The sequence below is a fragment of the Perna viridis genome, chromosome 6, assembly GCF_037379345.1.
Source record: "Perna viridis isolate PV_CMFRI_1.1 ecotype Kerala chromosome 6, ASM3737934v1, whole genome shotgun sequence".
Taxonomy (NCBI): Eukaryota; Metazoa; Mollusca; class Bivalvia; order Mytilida; family Mytilidae; genus Perna; species Perna viridis.
In genome coordinates, this window is record NC_142450.1 from 32,317,452 (window position 1) to 32,343,822 (window position 26,371).

Genomic DNA, 26,371 nt, shown 5'->3' on the forward strand with positions numbered 1-26,371 from the left:
TAAATGTGATGAATTTATTTAACAAAAATCCAAGACGGGAAAGGAATCATGGCCATCGCCACTATACGTCACCTAAGTTACATGATGTCTCTATAGATGGTCTCTTTCCTTTCATACAAAAACCACTTGGACTTCATCACATTAGAACCAAACTTTATTCTATACCTCTCACTCTACTACACTCCCTTTACAAAACAAGTCTTGACACTCCTGTTTCTGATCCTACCTCATCATTATACAGACTTGTGGCCATCATTTTAGATATTGGTTTCCACAGACTCTTTAAACCAGTTTGTGTGAAAAGTCAAGGTGAAGAAAAACGATCATTTCTTCCACTACTGTTTGTCAACAAAGGTATAGATGAAAATAATTCGGCTAACATCCTCCATCACAAAAATATTACCAACAAAATTCCCCCATATTTCAAAGACAAATCCATACCAATTATTTCATATTCCTATACTTCACCCATGGCATCCAAAATTTTCAATTATAAAAGGCTATTGCAGAACCTCGAGGACTTCAAGGCTAACCACCTGACTGTTCTTGCAAAACCTCTCCATTCAAATATGGTCCTTCTGGTCACGTCGTCATGGGAGATTTAACCATCATCGAAAACGAATCTCTGTGTAATATCCTTTCTAAAGGTCCCAAGTACTGTGAACCATAAATTGGAATTATAACTTTAAACTTCTTATGGATGCCGTTGAGGACTATGCAAGAAAATGGATAAAACGAGAACAAGAAGACATTGATTCTCTGTCAGAGTGGTTAAAGGCCATGAGGTCTTTAATTTTGAAATGAATGAAAGTTTTAAGTGGATCAATGAGTGCCAAGGCTACATCAGTTTTCAAAGACCTAGATGTAGCAAAAACATTGTCTACTATACATGACAAATATGTTGTTGTACCAGCAGACAAAGCCCAAAACAACATTGTTTTCCTCTGCAAATCGTTTTACATCCAATGTTTATTATCAGAGGTAGATGTAGAAAACTATAGCAGTGATAAGACCTATACTGCTACCACACTGTCCAAAGAAGAGATTGTGGAAAACCATAAATCTGTGCTATCCTCTTTTGGTCTCTCTACCAAGAACGATGATTGTGATTTACCGTCTATGTACTGGATTCCAAAACTCCACAAGAATCCATACAAACAACGTTTCATAGCTAGATCTGCAAAATGTACCACCAAACCTCTTTCAAAACTTTTAACTTCTGTACTCACAACTGTCAAAGAGGGTCTGCAGTCCTACTACAACACTTGTTATTGTAAAGGAAAACGACCAAACTTTATGACAAACGTGATGACTTTTCATTCAGAATTATCAACTTTCCTTTCATCTGTGGCAACATCCCTTCGGCTCCTGCGTATGGAGTGTTCATATCACAACTCATACGTTATGCCAGAGCTTGCCGAAACTACGTAGACTTTATGTTGCTACAAGATTGAAGTCATCACTACAGAAGTTTTATGGTTGTCATCATGAACTCGTGGATCGTTATGGTGTATCCATCAACACCATGAAAACTGATTTATTCAACGGGTCATAGTTTTCCTTTCCTTGTTTGTCTACCCCGGACTTGACTTTTTATGAGCAACTTGGCGGATGTTTCTAAAAAAGCAGAGGACGCTTACCCTATTGGTGCACCTGGTCCATGCTCCCAGTTTTTAGTGGAGTCCGTGTTGCTCATTTACTTTTGTTACTTTGTATGTATGATTTTAGTTACTTTATGTTCTTTGTTGTGTATGTCTGTTTTCCATGTCTGGTCTTTGTCCCTGGATTACATTCTTTTGATTACCGCTATAACCTTGGTTCCCTTGATTACTCTTACTCCCGTAGTGGTATTAATTCAATGTGGATCCTGAAAAATTCATAAGATCTTTTGGAGACAATTAGTTCAAGACTATTATCTGAATATAATAGCATTAAAACCTATGATTTTTCAACACTGTATACTTCTATTCCCCATACTCAGTTAAAATCACGACTTAAAAACATTATACATCATTTTTTTTCCAAAAAAGATGGTACACCTAGATACAAATATATAGTTCTTGGTAGAGATTCCTCATACTTTGTAAGAAATAATTCCAAATCTTCTTCCAAATATACAGAGGAAGATGTTTACAAAATGCTGGAATTTTTAATCGACAACATATTTGTCCAGTGTGGTGGACGTGTTTTTCAACAAACGGTCGGCATTCCAATGGGAGCAAATTGTGCTCCTTTACTTGCTGACCTATTCCTTCACTCTTATGAGGCTGACTTTATTGCTGATCTGATCAGAAAGAAAGACTATCATTTGGCTAGATCCTTCAATCTCAGTTTCCGCTATATAGATGACGTATTATCTTTAAACAATCCTAATTTCGGGGATTTGATACATCACATCTACCCAAAGGAACTTGAGATAAAGGATACTACAGACACTGAAGCTTCGGAGGCACGGACAGACACCAGCATTTCAATGACTTGGCTCCGCGTTGCGGCGGGGGGACAGCTACAGCCTTGTCCTGTAACTTATCAAGGTGAATTTAAATACTAAAAATCATGTCAATATCTGCAAGCATTTAAAAAAAAAGTAATGAAACCTTATTTCTGTGAATTTTGCTAAGAACAAGGCCCGTAATTTTGGTAAAAAATCATCATAGCGTAACGAAACTTAAACTTGACTTATAACTTATCATGGTGATCGTATATATAAACAAATCATGTCAATATCTGTAAGCATTTAGAAAAGTTCCAGAAAACTGTTATTTCTGTGAATTTTGTTAAGTTCAAGGCCCAGCTACAGCCTTGTCCTGTAACTTATCAAGGTGAATTTAAATACTAAAAATCATGTCAATATCTGCAAGCATTTAAAAAAAAAGTAATGAAACTTTATTTCTGTGAATTTTGCTAAGAACAAGGCCCGTAATTTTGGTAAAAATCATCATAGTGTAACGAAACTTAAACTTGACTTATAACTTATCATGGTGATCGTATATATAAACAAATCATGTCAATATCTGTAAGCATTTAGAAAAGTTCCAGAAAACTGTTATTTCTGTGAATTTTGTTAAGTTCAAGGCCCGTAATTTCGGTAAAAATCATTGGAGTGGAACAAAAGTTACACCTGATCTGTAACTTATATACCAAAAACCATGTCCATATCTGCAAGCGTTTAGAAAAAAAGTCTGGAAAACTGAAAATGGACTGACGGACAGGTCAAAAACATTATACCCTTCGCAACTTCTTTGCATGGGGTATAGAAAGGTCTTTAGACAAACATTTGAAATACTTAAATGACCATTTTATGCCTGTCACCATGGACACTGAGGATCATCATACAAAGAAATCATTTTCGTATACAGATGAAAAAATTGGTTTTATCAAAAGCTGAAATATCTTACATATATAATTTCACAAAGACCTGTTTACTAGAACTAAATATTGATACAAACTGTTTCTATTCTATGGCAAAAAAAAACACAACAAAAAATTATGATGCAATAATATACAATAAGACATGTTATATAGAGTAGAGAAAATGAGACAATACTGTGAAAGAACTTTTATTGTAGGGTAACAATTCTTGTGTTTTTTGTGGTTTCATATGAAAGGTAAAGTTTCCATTAAAATTTTTGATGACTTTTATGAAACCAATGAATAAAAAAAAAAACAAAAACAAAAACAAAAAAAACTAACACATTTTTCAAAGAGCACATAAAATGATACCCTCTAATGATAGTAACTTTAATATGGAGTTGAATATGTTGTATTAAGTATACCTGACTCGTACAGGGGGATGACATCAGAAAGCACCAAAAACAGTTACAACAAATGCCCAATCTATTTAAAGCAACACAACAAATCAAAAAAAAAAATCCATCAATTGGAAGCAGAGATTTTTGTGACAAAAATTTTCTATTTCATTCCATGATATAGATGATATTGGAGAGCATCCAAAATCACTTACAATGTAAGCTCCATCTACATAAAGCCACACATCAAAGGAGAAGGTTCGTTAAGGCCCTATTTTGGCCAAGGTATTCAACATTTTTTATAGATTTGTTTTGGTCTATACTAGTTACTTTATTTGAAAGGGTAATGGTTGTAGTAAATATATCTCAGCCGATTCTGGTAATATCTTGAATATTTTTTACCTAATAGCAGTCAAAATTAACACATTAGTGAAATCTTCAATTTCGTTGCATTTTTGCATAATATATTTTTTGATGGCTTTTGCCTAAAACAGAAGTGGCAGCATCCATGTTTATCCAAAATATTGACATATATGTTGTATTTTACAATACTATACAGTATATATAAAGATCAAGTATGAACACATATGCAGCCACACTAGTTTTTCACAAAAAAATATGCTTAAACATTGAGATTTATGATTTTTCATCATTTAGGCAATTTTATTGGTGTTACAATGATGAGATGCTTTTTTCTGTTCGGTCTAAATTTTATTGAACTAGCTAATATAAACACTTATGTTTATAAAAACGATGAAAATCTTAATCTTGAACAATTTTAAATTTAAAGGCCAAAATTGGGCATAACAGAACCTTCTCCTTCAAAATCAATCCACCCTTTTGAGTCAAGATAATTGTGATGAAGGAAGGACAGACAAGGTGATTCCAATATACCATAAACTCATTGAGTGGGGGTATAATATGAAGAACTATTTTGAAGTACTAACTATATATAAATTCTAGCAAGACAATTATCTATCTTCATATTAATAGTAATGAAAAAACTGAAAACTTGTTACTTGTCTTCTTCAAACTGTTATCAAACAAATTTCAAAATCACTTTCAAAATCAGGTTGATCAGAAAATTGTACATAAAAAAATTTCTACAGGTGTGATGGACTTACTAATTTGAAAGTCAACTGATATATAGATGTATTTCAAAATGAAACCAATAAAACAAATATATACAAACAAAACATAAACATAAAATCTAATCAATGAATAATTGATTTAAAAAAAAAAAAGAATTGTCACATTACGATTGACCATTTTTTTTTTTAATCCTATGTCACTTTTAAAAATGTGATGCTGATGAAAAAAAAACCAAAAAAACAAGCTATTACAAAGATATATGTTCCTTAAAATTGATAAAGCAGTGAAAATATGAAATACAAAATAATGGCTGTAAATTCATTGTTAAAAAATTATAGGTAACAGATGGTTAAGTTTTAAAAAGGAGATACCCCATTAGAAAATTAATTAGGACCTATTGACAAACATTTTTGAACCGGAGGGTGGGGGGGGGGATAATTCAGCCCTGCTTCCCTCTCCCAAGACCACTGCTTTCAGACCCCTTCATTTTACCCCTAGTTATTGTTACCAACCATAATCCCTGCTTCCTATATTTTTCACTCACTATTTCCTACACTTTTAACCACTGTTCCCCACCCCTTCAACCACCAAATTCCATCCCTTAACCCTGTATCCCTATCCTCCTGTCCATCCTCCCAATTTTTAGCTACATACCCTCGCCTAGTCGTTACTTCCTGTCCTTCCTGCATATCAAACACAACATAGGGCCTTAACTGGAGCTTGTTACACCTCCCCTTTACAGACCTAGAAAGGGAAACAGTTTAAATTCCATATCTGTAAAATGTATGTGACATTGTTTTTGTATAAAATAATAATGATGTTTATGTCAACCTTCTATAATCAGTCTTACTGATTCATAAAAAAAATGTTTGGATATGAGTGCAGATTGGAATGTATAAAATTGTACTTAAGATAGCACCTAACTTACCATATATACTGGACTTAAAAGATGCCAATATGATAGAAAGTTAATATTTGTGTTTATAAAACCAGTGCTAGTATTTTAGAGAGGTAAAACCCATGTTGATGAAATCAGGTCCAGAATTTTAGAAAGGTTACACCTGTGTTAATGAAACCAGGTACAGAACGTTAAAGAGGTTGTACCTGTGTTAATGACACCAGGTCTAGTATTGGTGTTTTTTTTTTCAATGCACATATTCAGGAAGGATAAAACTTTCAGGTTACACACATGTACCCTTTTACAAACCATTTTCCTGTTAATTTTCACTGACTTTCTGATTTTTAACACAAAGAAAATTACTGAGTTAATAAAACTAAAGAATTACTAAAACTTTTCGCATCAATGTAACTTCTAAAACTTGACTCAAAATACACCACTTACTCATCAGTTTTAAGAGCTCCTAGGTACACAAATTTACTAGGAAAGTATGCAATATCTGGGTGCATTCTGTATTGGGTATCCAAGAACAGCACTGGGTTAACTTCTTCATGTTTGAAATGGTTGAAAAACCTCTCAAACAGGGACTGTCCAAAACTTTTCAGGGCACATTTCTGAAATACAATTTCACATAATTATTACTGCAAAGGGACTGTTCATGGTTTATTTTCAATATTATTGTGATTTTTTTCAAACTAATAATCCATCAATTTAAACAAAATCTTTGACATAGATACCTTTTGTATGATGTAAACATTACATTGAAACAAAAAATTCAGATGGAAAAAAGTATGCTGTGCCACCAATATCATAGGATTTACCTGATTTTACATTGAGAGCCTCTTACACATATAAAATAAAATTTCCTCAGTAATACGTGTATATCAGCATTTCAGAAGTGTTTAATAGGATAATCTGAATAAAAATCTCTTCCTTCTAATTTCCTCTACAAGGAACAAAATTTAAGTAGCAGTCTTGGTAAGAATCATGCAAATTCGGTAAAATGTGATACACCCCAAATAAGGCTATACATTTTTATTTTTAAACCCCACTGATAAGTCTGTACATATAAAAAAGACAATACTTTGGCCTAAATATATATAAAAAATGTTTTACTGGTCATATACAGCACAAACCTGAGATAACACAGTGGGAGGAAGTTGTTCTGGGTCGCCCACTAATATCATTTTACTGGTACCATACTGTAATGGTATAAGTGTATCTAATTCTGTTGCTTGGGAAGCCTACAAACATTTCAGGAATTTTAATGCATTGGCAATACTTTGGGTGAAAAGTCTGCTAAAATAAAGTATGCAATTTTAAATATTTCTGGCCTCCAGACTGATGGGAAGACATATTTACAAATGTCAGTTACATACAAAATTTGTTAAGATTGCTACCCCTAGCCACATGCCCCTTCCCTCATCACAAAAAAATGAAGGGCTAAAGTTTCATAACTCCTGTAAAATTTGTCAAATCAAATTGACGGCATGTTATGATCAACTACATATGGTGATTAACAATCCCCTTTTTGTTTTTTTTTTACTGATATGACAATAAAATTGGGCAATTAGGCACCCTAAATAGATGAGGAAGGGTCTGAGAACTAATTCATTAACTTTGTGAAGCCTCAAATGATTTTACACATTCTTTGTATTGTTTACTCAGCAATTATGAAGCATTCACAAAGAAAATGATGCGAGCTTCTCAAAGATTTCAGTTTACTTGAATATAAACAAAAGTCATAATAAGACAGACTTTGGATTGAATTTAACACATACACTAAGCTGAACTTCTACCACTTAACTTTTAGACCTATAAGCTATGGTTATAGTATGTTTTTTTTTTTGACACATTTTCAACATATTAATTTCATACCTCATCTACAATGATACAATTAAAGTAGGACCTCCTGATTTGATTCTCTCGCTGGAGGGGAGCTAAAATGTTCATATATTGGTGATGTCCAAATGAGCTCAAAGTCCCACATACAATATGGGATTTGATCAAAATATTTTTCTTAACATTCTCCTCTTCATCCCTGGTCAACTTTACATCCTGTAAGATAAATTATATTGTAGTTTTAATATTTTTGATATTGTGTTTTGCCATAATATAAAATGCAAACAAACAGCAACAGCCAATCTATTTTCAAATATTGTCTTCATAAACAAATACAAACTATATTTTGTGTGCATGAACATTTTTGCCTATATTTTCATCCCATGCCTGAATTTATCAACCACAATTCCACTACTGACCCCCAAACAAATTTGAAACACTAAAGATACAATTTTTAAGTTTTTAAATTGCCATATTTAGATATATTGGCAGTTGCATCAGAATGGAAACCAGAAAGAACTGTTTTATCACATTAAAACTGATGCCTCCCTTTCCATATTTAATATATACAAGCAATAACCAAAAATCACATTTCTATCAAAAAAGGTCCAGTGTTTTCAATAGTAGCCGGCAGCCGGTAAAATCAGCTGTGTATCACTGAGTTTTTTTCCGGCTACCAAATTTCCAATAAAAAAAAATTTTGATCGATGTTAGTAAAAATGGAATTTGAATCCGGATATGAATCGGTGTTTAATCAGTTGTCTGTCACAGCCATTTTGTCCAGCATGGAGGGTAATAACTGATGACTTTGAATGTCAGTCATTGTGTCGTTTGTGCATTTGAAAGCATGTTATTCATTTAATCTTGGAAGAGTGATTTTGTTTTTTGGCATTGCACTTTGAACAGTACAATAGTAACATATATTTTAATGATTTGAAGAAGAGACATGTCTACATGACTATATGAGAATGAATATAGGTCCATGCAACAATAAGCACAAAGCATAAGAAATATTATAAGCACACAATTTTTCTGTTTATGGTGAATATATATTATATATAATATAATCACAAACTTAGTGAAAACACTGAGGTCAATGTCAAAGGTCATAAAATTGGGAAGAGACGCATTAACCCATCATCATATACCCCCAAACTAGATATCAAAAGCCACAGGCAAAAAATGAAAAAGTTACAGCCCAGAAAAGAAATTGGCTTTATAATATCAATTATTTAACATTGAAATCAAATGTCAAGGTAGAAGACAACCAATTTTGGTATGCCACATATTGTCTTCATATGATCTTCCCACATAAGCCTTTTTTAAAAAACATGAAAAGAAATGAGCTGAACAAGAAATTGGCTTAAAATTGATATAAAATGTCAAGGATTTCAAATGATTCACCTGCTTTGCTATTATGTTTATAATAAGCTTAATTTCAAACCATCAAATACTTAACTGACATGCCCAAATTATCAAATACTTAACTGACATGCCCAAATTATAAAATACTTAACTGATGCCCAAATTATCAAATACTTAACTGACATGCCCAAATTATCAAATACTTAACTGATGCCCAAATTATCAAATACTTAACTGACATGCCCAAATTATCAAATACTTAACTGACATGCCCAATTATCAAACACTTAACTGACATGCACAAATTATCAGATACTTAACTGACATGCCCAAATTATCAAATACTTAACTGATGCCGACATTATCAAATACTTTACTGACATGCCCAAATTATCAAATACTTAACTGACATGCCCAAATTATCAAATACTTAACTGACGCCCAAATTATCAAATACATAACTGACATGCCCAAATTATCAAATACTTAACTGACATGCCCAAACCACCAAATACTTAACTGACATGCCCAAATTATCAAATACTTAACTGACATGCCCAAATTATCAAATACTTAACTGATGCCCAAATTATCAAATACTTAACTGACATGCCCAAATTATCAAATACTTAACTGACATGCCCAAACCACCAAATACTTAACTGACATGCCCAAATTATCAAATACTTAACTGACATGCCCAAATTATCAAATACTTAACTGATGCCCAAATTATCAAATACTTAACTGACATGCCCAAATTATCAAATACTGAACTGATGCCCAAACCATCAAATACTTAACTGACATGCCCAAATCATCAAATATAACACAGCTGGCAAATTAAATAGGTACCAATAAATACAATTAAAATATATAAAAGTGCAATAGTTTAAATAGAATCTGATTTAGGGCAATGTAAATTTTGGCAATAATATGGTCTATACTGTCCATGGAAACTGACTTTTGGGGATTTTTTTCAACAAAATTTTAATCTACATGCAGTTGGTGATTGTAATAAATAGCTAAAGGAGATTCCTAAAGATATACTGTAAGAGTTAAAGCAAGAATTTATACAAGGGGGAGATAACCACCTTGCACATTAAAATACATAAATTTTCATACAACTACCAATTTATATAGATTTCACACACTGTCAATGGTAGAAGAGATCTATGGTTAAGAAAACCCTTCCGAACAAACAATGATTTTCTGGTCTAAATATGCCATATTTTTTACGTAACAATAGTTCTATCTGTATTAAAATATGCATTTCTGAGAAAACTCTTACTCCTAATCTCCTACACAAATCAACCAAACAAGAACGATAACTCTTGCAAATGCCAAAGGTAAGCACAATCTATGTAACTTTTATGTTAAAGGTACAATGATCAAATTCTGTGGTCTATATCTGACTCTGAATAAGAAATAAAAGTGAATCACTTCCTGTCTGATGTTTATAAAGACTATAGAAATAATTGATAGTGACAATATCATGATTCTTATCAGGTGAGTCCACTACGACGGGAATGTCATTTATTCTTTTTAGTAGAAATTTTCTAAGTACAAAAGAAAACGATGCTCGCTGCCTAATATTTGTTCGATACCCATAAGTAGTTATCAGATGTTGACTATTTTATCAGATGACCTTTAATCATGATGATCTGTGATACGGTCTAGTAAAAATTTAGCATGTGTGTCAGTTGATGAAGCGATGGTTGGCATTTCACAAGATTAATTTGTTGACATCTTTTGTGCTTTACTATCAAGGATTTTTAAAATTCTTTAATGGTGAGTTATTTATGATTTTGACGGCTCTCCAGAATATAAATTCACTCCTGAGTAGTGAAAATGTAAGAAATAATAACACACCTGCTTGAAGTCCTAAGGATGATAAACAATGTCAATTATCTGGTTACTATCCATGTTCTATGCTTTATTTTATAATAGTACTTTATGAGACATTATTAACATCAGCTCAATAATTCGTAAGAAGATGATTTTTTTCCTTTGGCATGACAGCAGATGATACGTAGTCCTACATATAAGAATGCAGCAAATCTTACCCGTGACTTTAGAGAAGTACAGTATTTACATTATTTCGTGATAAATTTTAGGCATGTATCACATTTAATTTGTATTTGTTTACAATAATGTTTACAATAACTGTTAAAAGTAAAAATTTTCCAGTTGTTGCAATATCATAGTAAAATGTCATTTTATTGGTCTTCAAAAGAAGGGATAATTTCTTGTATCAAGTCATTTTGCTGATCCAAGCTTTATCAGCAAGTACATATATCAAAAGAATTTTGTAAAAGTTACTGACAATGTTACTTTATCCATACTCCATTTGTGGCTAACAAAAAGGTTGCAGTAATGTCACAATCTTTTCACATAATCAACAAATTATTACACATTTTGATCACAATGACATAATTTTAACACCTTATTTAGTTGCTGAATCTCAGCTTCCATGTCATTTTTCTTCTTCTGTAGTTTGGTTATCTCACTCATCAACTTTCCTGCCTTTTTACATGTATAAAAAAATATATTATATATATATCTTGTTTATTATACTAAAAATTCTAAGTACAAACAAGTTGTAAAAACTCTACTTAAAAATGGCATATATCTCTTCAATTCTTTAGGGAAAGCAGTATTAATGAAGATTTATCTATCAATACAAATTCTTTATTGAAAAGAGCATCATGGTTTTTGTATGATTTCAGAAAACATATTTTCATGTGCCTTTATATGCATGTACACATGTATTTCCATATGTTTTAAAACACAGTTTAGTTAGTTTCTTTCAAATCACTGGGTTTCTTTACAGCAAGCAACATACTAAATAAACATCAGGCGTCGGTTTCACAAAAAGTTGTAAGTGTGAAATTGATCGTAAATCATGATGTTACAATTCTATTTTAGTTTATGACATCATTACTTACGATCAACTTTACACTTATGAATTTTTGTGAAATTGAGACCAGGGTTTTACAATAAACAAACCTGAATATTTTGTAACCTGACTGTCTTTTCCTCCATGTCTAACTGTAATCTCTGTATCCTGCTGGTCAATGTATTCAGTTCCTTAAACTCACTGGAGCCAACCTTTGCCCTCATCTTTCTCTTTAATTCTACATTAAAGACATGTGCATGTTTTAGAAATGCCTAGCAAAATGACTTAATTATATAGTTTTATTTCTTCTTCATTCCTTTGACTTAAGGGTCCTAGGTATCATGATCCTGTCACAAAGACTGACTACTCAACAGGCCTAGCACCTGAATTTGTATTTGCCTGGTGAGTAAGACATGGGTTAGTATTCATTTTATATAAAACCCTGACATTTGAGAAAAAAAAATTAAGAGTAAATTTTAGGTATGGCATTAGTAGTGGCTGCCGAACTTACCGTACTATACTGGGACCATATGCGCTTGCTACAAGAAGTGTGTTTTACTCATGTTAAATATCATTATAAAGAAAACTTTTTATATTTTTGTTTTATTCAACCACCATCTTGGTCTATTTTTATCTATTAAGTTCATGTGAAATAAAGTTTATCTTTACAAACTTAATACAACAAAAACACTCACCTACATCCAGATTACTTTTGAGAATTTCTTGAAAGGTGTATTTCAGTACATCTTGATGCATATTCTCTTGCTTTCCAATTCTTACCAAGCCAAATGGATTTTTCTCTTTAAAAAAAACATATATATATATATATATACTTTTAGTTTATCAATTGTATTAATTACTGTTAAACTGAAATCTTATAGGACATAATAAACCTCTAATGGAACGTTTAATGATAATCCTTAACAAACATCAAAAACCATAAATAAAAGTATTGGATTGTTTTAAAATAAATCATAAACTCCTTCTATTTGTTCTCAAGTTATCATCTGGGAGACACTAGGAGATCGACAGACAGACGGACATGTAACTGTGAGACTGTGGCTTCCAAGTCTCTACTACTATTGCTCCTTGAATATTGTACTACTCATAGAAAAATGTTTAATAATGTCATGTATCTTAATACTTCTAACACCAGAGACATATTTACTTACTTTCTTCAATCATTTTCCTTCTCTCAGTTATTAATCTTTTAATGAGTTCATCTACAGCTGAATTAGAAGGTGCACAGAGACAGATCTTACATCGGCCATTGCTCCTCTACAAAATAATACATGAGTGAACATTATAATCCAAGGCCTTATTTTGTTGAAAATCATTTAAGTAAAACCAAGGTTTAACTTGACCTGTAATCTATTGCTACACACACGTACAGAAAAATAGTCCAGATAGGTGTTATTTTATGAAATTGGCTTCATCCAAAGTTGGTAATTTCATCAAAATCATTTAAGCAAATCTTTCAATATCTGTAAGCGTACAGATAAAAGTCATATGTGACAGACAGAGCAAACCTTTTGGCAATGCTGGAAGTACATCTCAGTCTAAGAATTGGGCAAAATGAATATAAGGTGTGGTACATGAAGGAAATAAACCCAGAAGTTTTATTGCATTAACCAAGTACCTCCAGAAAAAAAAAATCAAAGTGTTTGCAAAATTTGCCATTTTAAGATATTGATAAGTAAAATTTAGTTAAAATGTACAATAAAAAAAATGAGATAATTTTCCCACACTTTTTCTTCATATAAGCAGTAAAAAAATAACTAGATCACAGATGCTTCAAAATAAATCTAAATAGCTTTTCAGTTGTTTTCTAGGTGTACTGAATATATCTGAGGGAAAAAAGACCAAACTGAGAACTAGCATGTGCCACCCATTGCCTGATTCTTACACAGAATGGTACTTAACATGCAAAACCCAGGTAGTATTATCTTCCTTTGAAAGCATCGTATAATAGACTTATTCATTCACAGACAGTCAACATATAACAACTAATCTTTATACATCAAATTTTATAAAAATCTAGTGTCAGACAAGTTTAAGAAGAGTTGGGCTCACACAACGCATGGACAGACAAACAGATGATTGGACTGATACATTCATTTCTATTAAACCCCCATACTGTGTTGATAGGGGGTTCAGTCAGAACTGCTACGAATAATATCATGTTAAACTGATTTTAAGTCTACAATATTGAGTAGATATATGATTACCTCAAAAATCTTTTTGATAATGCCCACTATTGTAAAAGATTTGCCAGTACCAGGGGGTCCCTGCAATAGGACAATTCTGTTCTGTACTGGTGGTTCAATTGCTATTTTGGATGCAATGGTTATTGCTTTCTGTTGTGAAGGATTGTAATTTTCCTGCAAATAAGAAGTCAAGTCAATTCAATATAAATACAAACATGAAGTTGCACATGGGAGAGTTTGTTTGTTTGTTTGTTTGTATGAATTTAATGTCCGAGCAGCAATATTTCAGCTATATTCAGACGATGAACATGAAGTGGAAGATAAAATGAACATGAAAACACACGGGAGATATTTGTAAAAGTGCTACGATACTTGTTTAAAAGGTAAAGTGCTAATGCTGTACTTAATTGATTGAACATGTCTACATGAAGTAAAAGCAAAAAGTTCTGTGGATACTCTGAAATTTAACCTTGCCAATGAATTGCATTCATAAACTTTACATAACCTACCAGACATTCCCTAACATGATCCTTGACACTAGGATGATAATGAAATACCCTTAAGACTTAAGATCAAGTATTAATGATGTATTTTATTGCCGTAACTTTTTTTTTATTTGTGACCAAAACATTTTTTCCATAAGCTACAAGTAAGAGCAAATTAAAAATCTATGAATATGATGTTATAACCTGAAATACAATTTTTGCCAAAACAACTTTCTCCAACCTACCAAGCCTTCCCTGTCTTGTTCCTTGACACAAGGATGATTATGGAATACCCTGAGACTGCTTGGACTAAGTATATGGTTAATGATGGTTGTCCTGAACACATGGGATAATGCTATATACTGTCTCACTGTTGACACAAGGGAAGTAACTGACTGGAATCAAAATAGATGCATTAATGTAATAACAGCTTACATGAAAATACAACCTTGTAAGCATATTATTAGCATATGACATTTTTTTTCCAAAGACAATAAAACACTTGTGTTATCTTAGAAGATATCGCTGAGAAACCCCATAATCTTGAGATCTTTTTGCAAATTAACATTATTACAAAACTATTCACTAACTTGATGTGGGCATGAATTTAACATTGCACCTTTTCAATAAGAACTAATACCAGTAAATTTTTCATGAAAAAAATGAAATTTGTACAAATCCAACAAAGGGTGATAGAGAAAGGTACAACAAAAATTGAATAATAAAATGTTTTGCAGGGCCTTGCTTGATGCAATTGCAGAGGTCAAAATTCTGATCTGTTGGGACATATATATAAACAATACCACTGAACTGACTTGATATAAAACTGATATACAAATGAGGCTCAAAACCACAGGAAAATGTGAGGCTGTCCAGGCATTTTCACCAGTTCAAGTCAAGTTTGTATATCAAAGCTTTGCCAAGTCTATGCACTGTTATACTGCAACAAAAATTTAAATGGAAATATGATGTTTTAAGGAAGGAAAACAAATTTTTTTTAACAAAAGCAGACAACATCCTGGCAACTTCAAAACGTTCGTGACGTCACAACAGTAAAGTTATATTCAGCTAGTGACCAAATTTCACTTGTAAGTATACAGACAATGCATATTGACTGCTGAAATAGAACAGTTGTGGTATATCTAACTTCATACAGCTATTAATTTGGATTTTAATTTAACGTTTAACATGATTTTTACCAGAATTAAAGTGCTAACATTAGTTAAGGATTAGTTAGTGGTTTTGTTTTAGCCTGAATTGATTATGCTTTCATGTATAATTTCATCCCAACTTTATAGCTGGGGTTGATGTGTCTGATCTTTTCTCATTATTTACTCATTATTTTTGCAGTATTATAAATATCTTACAGTTATAGTAGATCTTTTACTTGACAGCATTTTGAATTGTCGCAACCTTGTCTTTACAGTAATTTCTAAACCAATTAAATCCGAGGATGATTTTCCTTCAACAGCTAAAACAAGAGTATATACTTGATAAAACAGATGAATCAATAAAATTCATAGTTCGAGATATTTATATGAGTCAAAATATTAAGAAGCTTTGGAACTAAGTAGTTGCCAAGGAAACAGTAAAGAAAAACATGTATGGTTCAAATATCCATATAGTCAGGAATATATACATTTATATAATCATTTATTAATTATAATTATAATGTTCAAAAAAATTAAAAGGACTTTCAACATACTTAGTTTTCACAAGTTTTTTATGGGTGATTGTGAAGTAATATATTTTTTTACAAAATTAGTTATGTTCTTTATATATTTCTTTCTCACTTTCTTTTATACATTCATTAGGCTTTTTTAAAATTTACTGCATTACATAGCAAACATTAGTTCATACCTAGCATTGGAAAAGTCTGAAGGATTTTGTCTACACTATCTTTGTATCTATGGTACTTTATTCTCTCTATGTATCCAAATTGTAGATAATACCTGGGTTTCTGTTGACCCCTGCCAACGCCCCACATACTGACTGTGACAATATCTCCCTCATACAAAACATTGGGTCCATTTCTTGGTGCAACAGCTAAAAATTATACAACTTTTAAAACAACTCTTTGTAAAAAGAATTAAACCTTTTGGAATGAAACTAGTATTTTGTTCATAAAACAAATCAATCATGCAACCTTTGAGTTTCCTTCATATTTTTTTTCAGGTCTTATTTTAAACACAAAAGTTCATGTTGTAAATTCAATCATAGCAATAAGTTTGTCACTTTGAAAAATGCAAAAGGAAATAAACCCTCCATTATGGTGTTACAAAAACATGACTGTGTATAAGTTGACAACATATACAATATACGAAAAAAGAAATCTAATAGAAGAAAAAGAAACAAAGTCCTCGGTAAACAGGAAGTTGTCAAATTTTTTCGAAAATGACTTCCACAATATGGCATACCTACAGGAAAAATGAGTTAAAATCTCAAGCTCCTGTAATGAGTAGTTGCTGAGAACAGTGTGATGAAAAATATAAAGTAAAAAATAAACAAAGTCCTCAGTAAACTAGAAGTTGTCGAATTCTTCCCAAGATAGACCTCACAATATGGCATATCTACAGGAAGAATACATTATAATTTCAAGCCGTGATGAGTAGTTGCTAAGAAAAGTGTGATGAAAATAGCAACTTTCAAAATATAAAGTAAAAAATAAACAGTCCTCGGAAGACATGAAGTTGTTGTCGAATTTTTCGAAAAATAGATCCCACAATATGGCATACCCACAGAAAGAATGTGTTTAAGTTTCAATCCTCTGTGAAAAGTAGCTGCTGAGAAAACTGTGACAGAAAAAAGTGTCACTAAAACACAGAACTAGTGTAACACTGACAAAGGTATAACAGTAGTTTGGAGTACATGTATTACTATGAACATAAAAGACCACAAACCTAAACCAAGGGCAAAACATAGGGATGGACTCACTTAAAAAAATTAGGGCAGGTTATGACTTAACAATGTAAAAATGGTGGGGTCTTACCAGTAAAGGTATAGACTAGAATTTTTTCATTTGGTTTATCAACCCTGGTAAATGCAATATCTAAAGCTCTCTTGTTCTTTCCCTTTGATTCAAGCCAACTTCTCAGACACTAAAACAAATAAACAAAATGTGTATAAACTGTAAACAATGTTCACTCAAAGAGATGTGGTGTGACTGAAAATTTAAAGAGACTGTCCCTGTAAATAAGGCAAATTGTACAATATGGGTTGCATTACATAATATTTTTCCCACTAAATTTTTGGTTCCAATGTAATGTTTATATCACACAAACAAAAATGTGTCAAATTTTTTTTCTAATTTACGATGAATGATCTTAAAGTCCCTAACAAAGCAATGAAATTTTGCACAAAACAAAGAGTTATCGCCTATTTTCAATGAATTCAAAGCTTCATATGTATTAAAAATATTCATTTATTTCTCTTCAATCATAGCATTTAATCAAAAAGCAATACTTAACTTTGAGAAAAGTTGCTAAAAAAAAAATATTTGCCATTTGTCATGTTTTTCGCATGGTTACTTTTAAAAATACAAATATTGTTGCAAAGTCAATTATTATAAGTTAACATAGGTTCAAAATTTTAAAACTTAGAAACTTTATGAAAACTTGTACTGAAAGGACTTGTGAAAAGTTTGCTTATAGAGTCTATTTATAGGTTGTCACAGGTTTATCAACACTGATTTAAGTCATACTAAAACTTACAGACTCCCAAGTCTCTAAGAACAAATGAGGAAACAACCTGACAAAATAATCTTCATAATTGTCATATGAGTTCAGGAGATGTTTCACTTTAAATGCATTCTCTATATCTGGTGGTGTCACTCTGTGTTTCTCTTAAAAAGAGAAAAAAAAAAACATTTGAGAAAATCAAATGTTGATTTGAAGACTGAATAAAAGCAGGCTTCACCATTTTGTTTATTCTAAGTGCAACACTGTAAACAAGTTTTAATTGCAATTTGGAATAAATTTAATTTTTTGGTAAATAGTTTCACAGGGAATGTAATTTTTCTTTTGTTTTTTTCATTACAAAAATAGCAAGGAAAAAAATTATGGTGCTATGTTTACGATAGACAATGACTTAAGATGGTGTATGAAGTCTCAAATTAACACACTGCAAAGAGGTCAGAAGTAATGAGCTTAAGAGCTGTAACCAGTAGCACCATAATACAATATCAGAAGCTATGACATAATGCATTTGTCAGCTATGACCATTACTGACACAACAAATTCTGCAGCATCACTTAAAATGTATGTTCAAGCCAGTTAATCGTGATATTCAGATTGGGCAAATTATATGCAAATTCTAGGATGCGCTTGCTAAGGTACTTGTAAATTATCTTACCATATTCATCAAGCCATGTTGCATTCCACTTCAAAATCTTTGTAAAAAAGTAGTCAAGATCTGTTATAGGAATCTCAGATTGTGGACTTTTCTCTTCATTAAAGACCGGAACTGGTATTCTAATTGGAGCTGCAGGTACTAGTGTCCTAGTCTGAACAGGGGCTGGGACAGTAGCATTACGGACTGGTCTATTGGTGTTTGGCATTGTAGCAGACATTTGTTGAGGTACAGCTGACCCTGGCATGGCTCTACAGGCCTATAAATACATTTATGTTAAACAACTTCAAGTCCCTGTCTTGCAAAAATTGTGGCCTTGACCCGGTTTCATAAAAAATCTCAAATTGAGTTTTCCTCAAATTTTCAATTTCAAGCAATCAATTGGTCAAAATTTGAGTTGTGGAAGGATTTGAGGAAAATCTCATTTCAGGATATTTTATAAACCGGCCCCTGGTGACCTCAAAATTGATAATTTTCTTTACTGTCACTGAAGCTACATCTGTGAATGTTTCATTTATATACATATCAAGCCAAAAAAATGTTATGTTGCTGAAACTAATTATAAACATTAGAATAAGGTCTAAGTCTCGTCACGTGACTCCATGGTTTCATAAGAATGGGTCCTAGTCTACCATTCAAATGCATGGAGATTTGTCATTAACATAGCATTGAGTTCTACATTAAAAGCAAAATATCTTTATGTGTAAAAATACTGATAAAAAATGACAAATTTTCAAGTTCTAAAGGACAAAAATGGCAAGAAAAGCATAAAATAGCAGATTCAGCATTGTTATGCAGCATTCCTATTTCTCGGAAGCAAACAATAAAATGCACATCAGTCTTTGGATTTCAATACATTCTACATTGGAAATTCTGAACACAAACCATACATAGTCAAAGGCTCTGCCTAAAAATTTGAAATGCCTTGTTTATGAAATCTTAATAAAACGTTAAATGATCACCTTTTTTGTTTGCTACTTTGTTTATTTGTTTTTGATATCCTACAGCAGGGTATGGATTACATGATGTTTAATCAGATGCTTAAAATATCCTTAAATGTTCACCTAAAAATTACACATCTGGTGACTATATTGTATTATTATTATACCAAGCAGAACAAAACTTTGTTATTAAAGTTGATTCCTTCAAACATTGTTCCTGTTAAGTTCTATATAAATAAGACTTTTCTCTCTATAGGCTAAAAACCACTAATTCCACTTTCCTTAGGCTTCTATGCTAATTTCACAATATTCAATGGCTTCTCTGGACTTTACCTTAACTTTAACCTGCAGAGGACTATATATCAGCATGATTCTACATATGTCAGCTCACAATCCTCAGAATGGCATGTGGGGTTAGCAGACTTGCAGTGCAGTACTGGTCACCGGAAGTGAAGGGTCTATAAATAGCATGGGAAATCCCAGTGTTTTCACAAGATAGGGGTATACTTAAAAATCATTATGGAGATTAGGCTTCACATCACAAGAAGCAAAATGCACCTATAAAATGTACAGAAATGTTTTTCCTTTCAGAAACCGTTTAAATTTTTTAAATAAGGTGAGAACTTTTTTCACAGCACTATGAGGAACAGGGGTAATTTCTGCGTAGGACTATTTTTGCGTACGTTCCAAATGCTCATTGGTTGAATTGGTGGTCTGTAACCTAAAGAGTCACTTTTTGTCTTAGAAAAAATAAATAACTATACAGGTATCTTCCTACACACATACTGAATGCATTTGCAAAGTTTCAGTGAAATGTGACAAGCACTTTTTTAAATATTTGATTTTTAAATATAGGGTAACCAAGTTGTGCGAGCAAAAAAGTGACAATATTCTACCATACTTAAATGCATTAAATATTTGCAAAGAACTTTTTCTGACTTTTCAAATAAAAAGTATCAATCACAACTTGTTTTTTAACAATATTAATGAAGAAATAGTTTTAAAAGTAATCATTTTCTGAGAAATTGGTCTATTTTTTAAAATTTATTTCTGACATGCCTCCCCCTTTTTCTTGATCACATGTCAAAAATCCTAAATCTTTAAATTTTCACAAAAGGTGATATATTTGGCTTTAAATTTGTAACTACAGTGTTTTCACATTAAAACATGACCAGTAAAGGGCACCTAAAGCAAAAAAAATACTCAATAATGGATTTTCCATGTTGCCATAGGGGAATGCTGATATGGCCTTAACCGCAGTAATGAAAGTGAGTTTTTCCTCATTTCTAACCTAATTTTTGCTCAAATCTACACAAAACTTGATTTCAAGTGCTTATTACCACCATACTTAGGTAAATATAGCCCTCAAAGTTTAATATTTGATATTTTTACTAAATTTTCTACACTTTTTACAAGATAGGACATAAAAATCAGCCAAAAAGACCAATTTTCCATAATTTGGACCTATAACTTAAAAAAATGCATATTTTGAAGGATTTTGTAGTGTATTCCTCTCATGGCAAAGTTAACAAGATTTCAAATAGTTTAAAGCTATTTCAAGAAACTTTTCATTTTGCCATGGCTTCATCTTAAGGCTAAAAACCACTAATTCCACTTTCCATAGGCTTCTATGCTAATTTCACAATATTCAATGGCTTCTCTGGACTTTACCTTAACTTTAACCTGCAGAGGACTATATATCAGCATGATTCTACATATGTCAGCTCACAATCCTCAGAATGGCATGTGGGGTTAGCAGACTTGCAGTGCAGTACTGGTCACCGGAAGTGAAGGGTCTATAAATAGCATGGGAAATCCCAGTGTTTTCACAAGATAGGGGTATACTTAAAAATCATTATGGAGATTAGGCTTCACATCACAAGAAGCAAAATGCACCTATTAAATGTACAGAAATGTTTTTCCTTTCAGAAACCGTTTAAATGTTTTAAATAAGGTGAGAACTTTTTTCACAGCACTATGAGGAACAGGGGTAATTTCTGCGTAGGACTATTTTTGCGTACGTTCCAAATGCTCATTGGTTGAATTGGTGGTCTGTAACCTATATGTAATAATTTTCAAGATATACTGAGCTAAACACTGCAACAATGATAAACAATAGCAGTCACCCAGTAGCCCATGGCTACTATATTTTGAGCTGAGCCACCAAACTTTTGGATAAAATTTTGCTGAACATATAGAAAATATTGAAAAAAAAAAAAAAGGCCTGAGCTACCAGCTTGTAATAATTTCATAATTTTTACCCCTGTGCAAAGATCATCACTTCATGGATTATTTTATTTACCTAACTACCCTATTTTTTTCATCCAATGTTACCTTAGCAGACATTTTTTCTTGGTCTTACTATATAGTAAGATTACCTGTTGTTGAAGTGTCAACTTATGCATCAGATTAGGCCCCTGTTGTTGTGGCACTTGATTAGGTATCATTCCTAGATCTGGTATTCCATTTGGGAAATGTTGCTTTATATAATTCTTTATATTATCTTCCTTATAAACCTTCTGTGCATTGTTCTTAGCTTGATTCTCTGCTTTCTGAGAATATGATGGAATCTTAAATGTCACTTTTCTCAAATGTTTAGACCTTGGTCCTGGTTTACTAAGAATTGATTTAGGACCCTTGTTGTCACTCACTATGTCATTCAATGTTCTCTCCCTGTACATTGACATGGGTGCAGCCTTAATCGGTGAAACGGGTGATGAAGTACCATCAGTTTTCTCATAAGACACAGTTTGTGTAGGTGGTGACATTGATTTTCTCTGATGTACACTTCCTGTTCCTGCCATCCCTATCAGTGACATTAAACCACTAACAGACTGAGAATCCAGAGTTCCGCCACCCCCTTGTCCATCCAAAGAAGTTAATGGTGATTTAGTTGATATTTCTGTCTGTTGAACAGTCTTCGTCCTATCAGATATTTTTGGTATTTTACCAATTGAGCTTGGTTTACTTTTTCTATTATTTTCCTTATCTCTTCTTTCACTCTTTTTAGAATTTTCATCAATTTTTTTTCTATCTAATTTTGAATTATTATTGTCCTCTGATGAGCCCTGAGACTTATTATTTCTTTTGTGTCTGTCTTTTTCTGATGGATAAGATTTTTTATCATCCTGTGTCGATGAGGATTTCTTTCGATGATTGCTTAGTTCTTCCTGTTTTGCTTCCATATCTCCATAATCCCTGTCATGTGAATTTTTACCACGTGATTCTCTCTTTTCATGTGATCTTTTGCCTGAAGATTTGTAATCCTTGTGTGATTCTTCCTTATGGTCATGTGACTTGTGAGATGATGTGCGACTCTTCTGTGAGTGGTCCTTGTTGTCATCCGATTTTTTATGATCATGGTCTTTTGAGTGTTCACTATTTCTGTGAGATGATTTATGTCGATGTTTGTCATGTTTACCTTCCAAAGAATGAGTTCTTATACTTTCACACTTTCCTTCCTTTATCCTTAGTTTTGATGAGTTATCCTCATTATTGCTTTTTGCAGTTGCTGTTTTCTGCGGACTGTCATTGACCTTATCCCCAGGAAATTCCAGTAAAGGTAATCCTTTAGCTAAAATTGTCTTCTCATTAGGCAGTTTCACATCACCAACATCAGTTTTGCCTTTCACAATAAATGACATTAAAAATTTAAGAATGAATTACATAAATCAAAAAGTAATATTGATGCACAAACATAAAATAATCAATTAAAAATGAATATTTGTATATCCTAACATATCATTAACATGAAGTTGCATGAGTTGTTTGCGCTTACAATGTATACCCTATCAATATAAAGCAACACAATAAATTTGAAAAAAAATCCATCCATTCAGAACTGACTGTTGAGTGGGGATATAACATTTTAAACTTACTAACACATGTTGTACTAAACCATCCCCTGACAATTATAACTAAAATATATTCAGAGAAGCAGATTTATATATGTTCTTCTGAATCTCTCAAGGTGTACTGATTCTTCTCTTCCATTAAACTTTAAGCTGATATAATTTGTAAACAAGATGATCAGCATTACCTTCCATGTATAAGTGAAATGTAGTCTGCAAATTACCCTTAATTAAATTCAAACTGGTAAAAATGCTCAGCACATCTGTATTTAAGTTAGCATACTTAAATAATTACTGTCAATGTATCTAAACAACTACTAAAATACAAATATAATATAAATATGAAGTATAATACCTTCAACAGAAACATGTCTCCTTTTGACAGGTTTGGCCTTGTCGGTCTGCTTCAATTCTCTCTCAACCATTTTTTCCTTAGCTTCTTGAATCTTGGACCCTAAATTTTTATCTAATGGTCTCTCAAAATGTTTAGAAAATTTGGATTTCTTCTTGTCCTCATTAGATCTTTTATGCTTAGAAAACCAATCTTTATCCTTGTCTTCTACAACTTTAATATCAGAATTAACTTCTGGTGACCTTGAACTTCTTTGCTCATGTTTTTTATCTGGTTTCTTAGAGTAAAACTTTTCTTTTGCAAGTTTAAATGATTCTCGTTTTTCTTTGGTTGATTTTGGTTTTACAGGTGCTATTTGGATAGTTTTTTTCTCTGAACTGGAAACTGTCTTCAACATTGTATGTCTATCATACTTTCCATCTTTCTTTGTTGTTTTCTTCTCTTCATTGCGGGGAGGAGAGGGTGAGTCCAACATTACAACATAGTCCATACAGTTATCATTTTCAGAGAGTGGTTTTGTATTTTCTTCCTCTTGGTGATCATCTTCATCATCTAGCATTGGCACATAAATAACATTGTCATCGCTTTCTTTCACCTCAGTTTCCTCTTCCTCACTTTCAAGCACAGGATCTTGAACTTGAGTAGCCATGCCATACACCAGATCATCATGAGAAAGCTCCTCGTCGAAGTCCATTACTTGGGTCTGTTGTAGATAAGGATCATCAGTTGTATCATTTTCCATTGGTTCTACTTGAGTCATTGCAGAGAAAACATTCCTTTTCAGTACCTTTGGTTTAATTAGTTCAAAATCTACCTGAGTTTGGTCATTGTAAAAATCACTGCTATCATGCTCAACATCTGTAGCTAAAGTTTGAGCATTATAAGCATCACGTTCCTCTCTCACTGACAGAAAATTGGACTCAGCTTGGGTAGCAGCAGTATAAACTTCCTCATCACTCTCAGTATTTACATCATCCTGTACAACCTGAGTAGCTTGATTATAGTAATCATGGTTACGCTCAGACTTGAATTCCATTTTTGACATGTCATCCATAATGTTTTTAGGAATCCCAACACTAACATTATCTCCAATATGTTTAATGCCAACATCCTTAGTTTTTTTTAATGAAATTCTATTCCTGCTTATTGCTTCAGGAAGGATATCAATGTCAATTTGAGTTTCTGCGGTATATAAATCTGTTTCATCCCTGACAGATTTTCCCTTATGCTTCCTTCCAGAGTTACCAATACTATCTTTCTGTGTTGCAGCAATATAGGCATCAGTGTGTTCATCATCTGAAATGTCTATTATATAATTTACTTGAGTCTGAGCAGAGTATGGATCAAATTCTTCCTTTACATTCTTTGGAGATGACTTTTCATGTTGCGTCCCAGCATCAAACCGGGATGATATTTCAGATTTGATAAATCCTTTATTCCCATGTTGACTGGTCTCCTTCTGAGTCATGGCGTCATATGGAGAGATGTCCATCTCCGTTTTGACAACATCCTTTTTTCGAAATGAATTAGATTTCATGTGTTCGTCCTCCCAATCATATTCCTGTGTTGGTTCATCAAATATATTCTCACTGGAATGGACCTTTTTTAAGTATTTTTGTGCCTCTGACTTAGAGTTGAACTGTTTAGTAACTTTGACTGTCTGTACTTTCTTATGTTCTATAGTAAAACCTTCATCACTGAGACGTTGAACAATTGAATGTTTATTCTGTCTGTCAACTTTAGTTTTCTTATCACTGACATTTTTCACTGATTTATTTTGACCAATTTCAGACTTTTTCATGGGTGACAAAGGTACAAAGGATTCTTCTTCCTCATCAGATATATCCTCAAGATTGAAACTATTTTTCCTTCCAGTAGTTTTAGGCTTAGCATAGTCAACCTAAAAATAATAAAAAAATGAAAACATTAAAAGCCTTTATCAACCAAATTTTATGCTTATTAAGTATCAAAAAATATAGAAATTGAAGAATTAGTGCTCTGATTTTTTTACTTTAAAATAACCTGTTTTATCTTTAAGCAAAAAAGTCCAGAAAACAAATTGAGAGTTTTTTTTGTGACAGTATTTTTTCAGAACAGAAGTAGAGGTAAAATTGGCAAGCTCAAAAAGATAAGCAGCCCCCTTTTCAAAGAATAATTCCCTCCAGTCAAACAGTAATTATATTCTTTATGCAAATATATATGAATAATGTCTCACCATCCTATAAAATTCATGAAAATTGTTTGTGTGGTCAATACTTTTTTTATTTATTTATTTTTTTTTTTTTTATACCTCAATCAAAAATAGCTCAAGTCTTCATCCTCAAAATTGTTTGAGGCCGTATA

General features: G+C 32.4%; 1 protein-coding gene across 6 annotated transcripts in view; it reads right to left on the reverse strand.

Moving 5' to 3' along the window:
• LOC148614592 (uncharacterized) overlaps positions 1 to 26,371 on the reverse strand; it is a 56,018-nt gene that overhangs the window by 12,317 nt on the left and 17,330 nt on the right. For 5 of the 6 annotated variants that reach the window (XM_088588779.1, XM_088588775.1, XM_088588776.1 and 2 more), the window contains 17 exons: positions 24,032 to 25,928; positions 22,204 to 23,450; positions 18,888 to 19,143; positions 18,248 to 18,378; positions 17,527 to 17,635; positions 16,398 to 16,583; positions 15,905 to 16,008; positions 14,783 to 14,932; positions 14,074 to 14,226; positions 13,018 to 13,123; positions 12,541 to 12,645; positions 11,956 to 12,083; positions 11,392 to 11,472; positions 7,618 to 7,797; positions 6,876 to 6,983; positions 6,184 to 6,353; positions 5,496 to 5,585 (listed from right to left, as the gene is read on the reverse strand). In XM_088588779.1, the coding sequence (XP_088444905.1) occupies positions 5,496 to 5,585; positions 6,184 to 6,353; positions 6,876 to 6,983; positions 7,618 to 7,797; positions 11,392 to 11,472; positions 11,956 to 12,083; positions 12,541 to 12,645; positions 13,018 to 13,123; positions 14,074 to 14,226; positions 14,783 to 14,932; positions 15,905 to 16,008; positions 16,398 to 16,583; positions 17,527 to 17,635; positions 18,248 to 18,378; positions 18,888 to 19,143; positions 22,204 to 23,450; positions 24,032 to 25,928 (5,201 nt within the window). The remainder of the gene's footprint in view (positions 1 to 5,495; positions 5,586 to 6,183; positions 6,354 to 6,875; positions 6,984 to 7,617; positions 7,798 to 11,391; positions 11,473 to 11,955; positions 12,084 to 12,540; positions 12,646 to 13,017; positions 13,124 to 14,073; positions 14,227 to 14,782; positions 14,933 to 15,904; positions 16,009 to 16,397; positions 16,584 to 17,526; positions 17,636 to 18,247; positions 18,379 to 18,887; positions 19,144 to 22,203; positions 23,451 to 24,031; positions 25,929 to 26,371) is intronic. The other variant, XM_088588780.1, reaches the window with a different exon arrangement.